The 5347-nt window shown below is 52.9% G+C and overlaps 1 protein-coding gene across 1 annotated transcript; it reads right to left on the bottom strand.

Moving 5' to 3' along the window:
• Window positions 1-2165: 2165 nt before the first annotated feature.
• On the bottom strand, window positions 2166-3105 carry LOC106836051 (immunoglobulin iota chain-like). Its single transcript, XM_014848657.3, has 2 exons — window positions 2963-3105; window positions 2166-2878 (listed from the first exon to the last, which is right to left on the bottom strand). The coding sequence occupies exons 1-2, from the start codon at window positions 3006-3008 to the stop codon at window positions 2469-2471; spliced, it is 456 nt and encodes a 151-aa protein (XP_014704143.1). The 5' UTR covers window positions 3009-3105; the 3' UTR covers window positions 2166-2468.
• Between the last annotated feature and the right edge of the window lie 2242 nt (window positions 3106-5347).

Consider the following 5347-nt stretch of genomic DNA (forward strand, 5'->3'; position numbering starts at 1 on the left):
ATGTTGAAATAATATTTGGGATGTATTGAGTTAATGTTTTATTAAAAATGATTTCACCTGTTTCCTTTTTACCATTTTTAAAAAAATGTAGCCACCACAAAATTGGAAGTCACAGATGGGCTTGCGTATGTGCCTTCAAGGGTGGAAGACAATCAAAGGTTAGAGAGGAGGAGTGCAGGAGACTGGATCTGGGAGTCATGAGGATGAGGAGTGGAGGGTACAGGCTGCACAGAGGGATGAGCAGGAGGCCCATCGATAATGGTCAAGGTGAGAAATGACTCAGACTAAAGGAAAGCTTATGCCAGGGAGAAGGCCAGGCCTGCTGACTGGTGAGGAAATAACTACTATTTTGTTGAGCCCTGGTAAGCACTTTATATAAATTAATCAGTGCTATTATTACCCTTTTTACATACAACGTTGGAAATGTTGGCCTAGGATTCAAATGACCCTCCCAAGGCTGACTGGAGCTAAGAATCACACTCTGGCTGGCCAGAGGCTTGAGTCCTGGGTCTCATCCTCTGGGGATCTGCTGGGGCAGGGGCATTAGGGTAATGGAGGAGCCCAACGCTACTCCGTGATCTCTGGGTTTCTTGTCATGGCACAGGATCTCAGAATCACAAAGGATGAAAGCAGAAGAAGGGCAGGTTGCAAGGGGGAATTCAGAGCTCTTTGGGGACCACCTCATTGGCCTTTAGAAGCAGGGGCCTGGAGGCGCCTCCCCAGGGGCAAAGGCCTGATGCAGGAAGAACTCAGTGCACTTGAGGCAGTGGAAGCTCAGGGGATACGTGGAACATAGCATGAGCTGAGACCATTGTTTTACCAAAGAGACTCAGGCCACACATGGAAGGACCGATATTGACATGTGTCCGCCTCTCTTGGGGGGACCCTTGGGGTCTTTTTAGCTTTGATAAATGGATGTTTTCAGCCAAGTGTGGGATCACAGGGGAGATGGTTTTCCTGGCACCTGTCTGAGTGCAAGACATGTCCACATGTGTGGACACCTGATGGACAGGGTCCTTCTCTGCGCGGCACATCCTGACCCACCACCCAGGGGCTCAGGGTGCTGTGCCATGGGCCAGGGTTGCAGGAACCCACCTGTTCCCTCTTCACCCAACAAGCCCATCGGCAAGGACATGCCCCTCTTGTCTCCAGGTCTTTCTAGGGTCCAGAGGGTTAGTATTCCTTGAGTCATCAGACAGGAGGAGTTGAGGGAGCCCTTGGTTACCCCACAAAGCATAGCTTGGTTGAAACCTGGAAGCAGGAACTGGGGTGTGTCTCTGGAGCCGGGGGTTGGCAAACTATGGGCTGAGTGCCGTATCTGGCCAAGCCCCTTCTGTTTCAGTAAATAAAGCTGAATAGGAACACAGTCATGCCCATCTGTTGACGTATTGTCTGTGACCGCTTTCACACGAAAAAACAGAACTGAGTACAGTCATGCACCCCATAGTGATGTCTTGGTCATCGATGGACGGCATATATGCTGGTGGTCCTGTAAGGTTAGTACCATACAGCGTAGGTGTGTATTAGGCTACATCATCTAGGTTTGCGTCAGTACACTCTATGATTGTACAACGACGAAATTAACTAATGACGCATTTCTCAGAGCGTATTCATGTCATTAAGCAACACATGACTGTAGTTGCAACAAAGATCATATGGCTCAGAAGGCCAAAATTATTTACTATCTGGCCCTTTACAGAAAATATTTGCTGGCCCCTGCCACTCTCCTGCGCAGAAGAGTAAATACATTTCTCTCACCTAGACCAGTGGTTCTCAATCAGGGTGATTTTGCCATCCTGTGGACATTTGGCAATGCCTGGAGATGTCTTTGGTTTTCATAACTAGGGGTGGGAGTGTGCAGGTACTGCATTTGGTGGGAAGAGGCCAGGGATGCTGCTCAACAACCTACAGCACACAGGACACCCCGCAACCAAGAACCGCCTGGCTCCAAATGTCAACAGTTCGAGGTTGAGAGCCCGCTCTAGACCTCGGCACCCACTCTCTTCCCCAGAGGCCTACTGAAGGCATTTTCTGAGCTTGTTTACCCTGTAACTCCTGAGAATAATCAGGTAACAACAGAGAGTCCTGTCCTCTGCCGGGGCGTATCCCCAAGGTGCTTATGTCAGCCCCCTGCCCCGCCATGATCCACAAGAGCAGGGGTGCCAGCCAAGCAGACCATGACCAGCCACTCCCCTGGGACCTTTGCCCCAGGCTGGTTCTTTGGTGCACCCCCCGCCCCCATTCTGACCTTCTGCAGATCCTCTTGGGCCTTCTCAGTACAATTCAGCACACCAGTCACAGAAAATTCAGCAAAACAACTTCCCGACACACAAGCAGCTTTAATCCCCTAATCCAGCCTCCAGCGGGGCCTAATTGGACAAGGAGCATCTCTTCTCTGTGAAGCCCACAGCCCACCCTCCTCTTCGCCTACTCACACCTCTCAGTGTGGATGCGTGTCCCTTCTGTCTTTAGTTCATGGTAAGCGTGTCCTGGGGTGCCTGGGGCCCTGAAGGAGCAGGCTGCTTTTCTTCCCTCCTTTCCCTGTCCATCTCCCTGTCCAAGTTCTGGGCCGCCACAGCACAGAAGTACACAGCCTCATCCTCATACTGCAGCTCAGAGATACTCAAATACCCCGTGTTCTTTGCCAAGTCTTTGGATCCAGAGAAGCGAGGAGGGATCTTGGGGCCCTGGCTCTTGTCTGAGTGGGAAAAATATCTCAGCAAGAATCTTGGAGGGTGGCCGGGCCTCTGCTGGTACCAGTAGATGTTGTAAATGCCGACATCATGGTCGCTGCTCATGGTGCAGGCCAGGTGGACTGTGGTTCCAAGGGATGAGGACACAGATGGTGGCTGATTCAGCACCGGATGAGGGCCACAACCTGGGGACACAGGAACATGTGGGCACCAGGGGCAGGGCAGGGAAGGAAAAGGGCCAGGGGCTGCAAGCTCTGGGGTGTTCTCACCTGAGCAGTGGGCGAGGAGCGCCAGCAGGACAGGAGCCCAGGACATGGTGCTGACAAGCAGACCTCTGCCTCCCTCACACTGCACTGCTCCTGGGGCCCTCGAGGGGCTGGGCTAGCATCCTCCTCTGCCCTCCCAGGGGTGGGGCCATTGCACGCCCAGTTCCCGCCACCACCATCCCGAACTTTCTTGAGTTTGCAGTGTCAGTTATGGGAACGGTCCCAAGGTGGTCTTTGTGATTTTCGCCTTGGCCCCATGGAAGCGTTTAGGGAGGAAGCACCTGCTGGATGCTCACGGTCCAGTGCCCAGGAGGCCAGCCTGCAGGCTTGGGTCCCTGAGGGGGAGTGACCTCAATGTCCCCCCAGGAATCCGGGCCCTAGAGAAATGAAATAACGTTCTTGTCCAAACCTACATGCCTGATGAACTGGGAAGAAAGGACAAGTCCTCAGGGTGGTGATAACACCTGCTCTGTGCAGCAGGAAATGTTGGGGCCCTGGGGCGAGGGGGACACTCTGTCCCCTTCCACATTGCTGGCACTCCTGCCCTCCAAACCTAGCCCCTTTCCCTGCTAGAATGTAGCAGAAATGGCTCACGGCTTCTGAAAAAGAAGCACCAGGAGGGACTTGGGGACCCCAATGTGGAGCCCAGGGCAGGTGAAGGGAGAGGTAGGGCAGCCTTCCCCCACATCATGGTCCCAGACCTCCTGACCACTCCTCTTCACGACGGTCTCCCCTGGGATCCAGTGTGGTGGAGTCTGTGAGCACCAGTCCTCCACCCACTCCTTGGCCAGACCCTCCACCATCGGAGGTTCTGTTTGTCCCTCCCCCACCCTGCATGGGTTTGACCCCATCACCAAGCACTTTGGGAGGCCCAGGGCCCACTCTCTGCTCAGTGCTGCCCAAGAAGCTGTGTGGATTGTGCAGCTGGAGGCTGTCAGGACGCTCAGATGAAGACTCATGTATTAGTCAGCGTTCTCCATAGAGACAGAACCAATAGGAGATATATACAGATATATGAAGAGATTTATTAGAGGAATTGGCTCACACGATTATGGAGACTGAGAAGTCCCACCATCTGCTGTCTGCAAGTCACAGACTCAGGAAAGCCAGTGGTAACTCAGCCTGAGTATAAAGTCCTGAGAACCGAGGGAGCCGATGGTATAAACCGCAATCTAAGGGCAGGAGACCCATGTCCCAACCCAGCAGGCAGACAGGAAGCAGAAAGGGGTAAGTCCCTCCTTCCTCCCCCTTTTTGTTCTATTCAGGCTCTGGATGGATTGGATGATGCTGCCCACATTGGGGAGGGCCAGCTTCTTTACTGAGTCCACCAGTTCAAATGCTACTCTCATCCAGAGACACCCTCACAGAGACATCCAGAAATAGTATTTAATCTGGGCACCCTGTGGTCCATCAGGTTGATGTGTAAAATTAACCATCACATTCTGTCATCCCTTCCCACCTCATCACATTCTAGAACTTTCTCAGCAAAGCACAGTCACAGAGTGAAGCCCAGGGATTGAAGTGGGCCCTCAGCTGTCAGGGGGCTCTAAGGCAAGGCTTCCCTCTGGGTGAAGATTAAAAAAAAGAAGAAGTCACTTTAGGGGGATGGGTCAGCTGAGCTGCTGTTCTACTCACAAGGCATGAGTGGAACCAGTCACTGAGCTGAAAGCACATCTTTAATCCCAGAGAGGCTGCAAGGTGATGCACATCTGCAATGACATCCAGGGCAAAGATGGAAGAACACACGGCCATGACTCAGTTGCCCCATGGGGCTGGCAGACTGCCAGCTGTCTCCTTCTAGTGTCTGTGCTAAAAGTCCTTTGGGTCATACTCATATTGGGGACCCAAAAACTCCCAGCTCAAGTGAAAGAAATCCTATTCCAGGGCAGGAAGGGAGGAGGGGCTGCCCACTGGCCATGTGCCTCCCCACACCCCACAATCACAGACAGGATGTCTTCAATCTGGAAGCAAGACTCCCAGGCGATGCTGGGACCACTGCCTCCATGGTCTGGAGCCCCTCCCAGGCTCCTCGACAGTGGCTGACTCTTCCCCTCAGCTGCAGAAGTGGCCAGCGTGGAACCATCCTCAGCCCCATGAACCAGGTGCTGTGCAGGGAGCACAGGTTTTGCATAACAAAGCGTCTGGCTGGTCTTCATCCCTGGTTCCTGGGAGGGAGGCTTTAAATCCTTGGAGTTTCCCTACTGATAGGAGTGTCTGTTATTCTTGGGAGGCACCTGGACCACACCTGAGTTTATGCTAAGGAGATGATGCAGGATGGGAGATGGCCACAAAGAAAGACCAACTATGTGATTAGAGGATTAGGGCTTTGAGCCATGTGATATTAGCCTGATCTCCAGGGAGGGGATGGGGGCTGGAGATTGAGTTCAA

The sequence above is a fragment of the Equus asinus genome, chromosome 20 (genome assembly GCF_041296235.1).
Source record: "Equus asinus isolate D_3611 breed Donkey chromosome 20, EquAss-T2T_v2, whole genome shotgun sequence".
Classification (NCBI taxonomy): domain Eukaryota; kingdom Metazoa; phylum Chordata; class Mammalia; order Perissodactyla; family Equidae; genus Equus; species Equus asinus.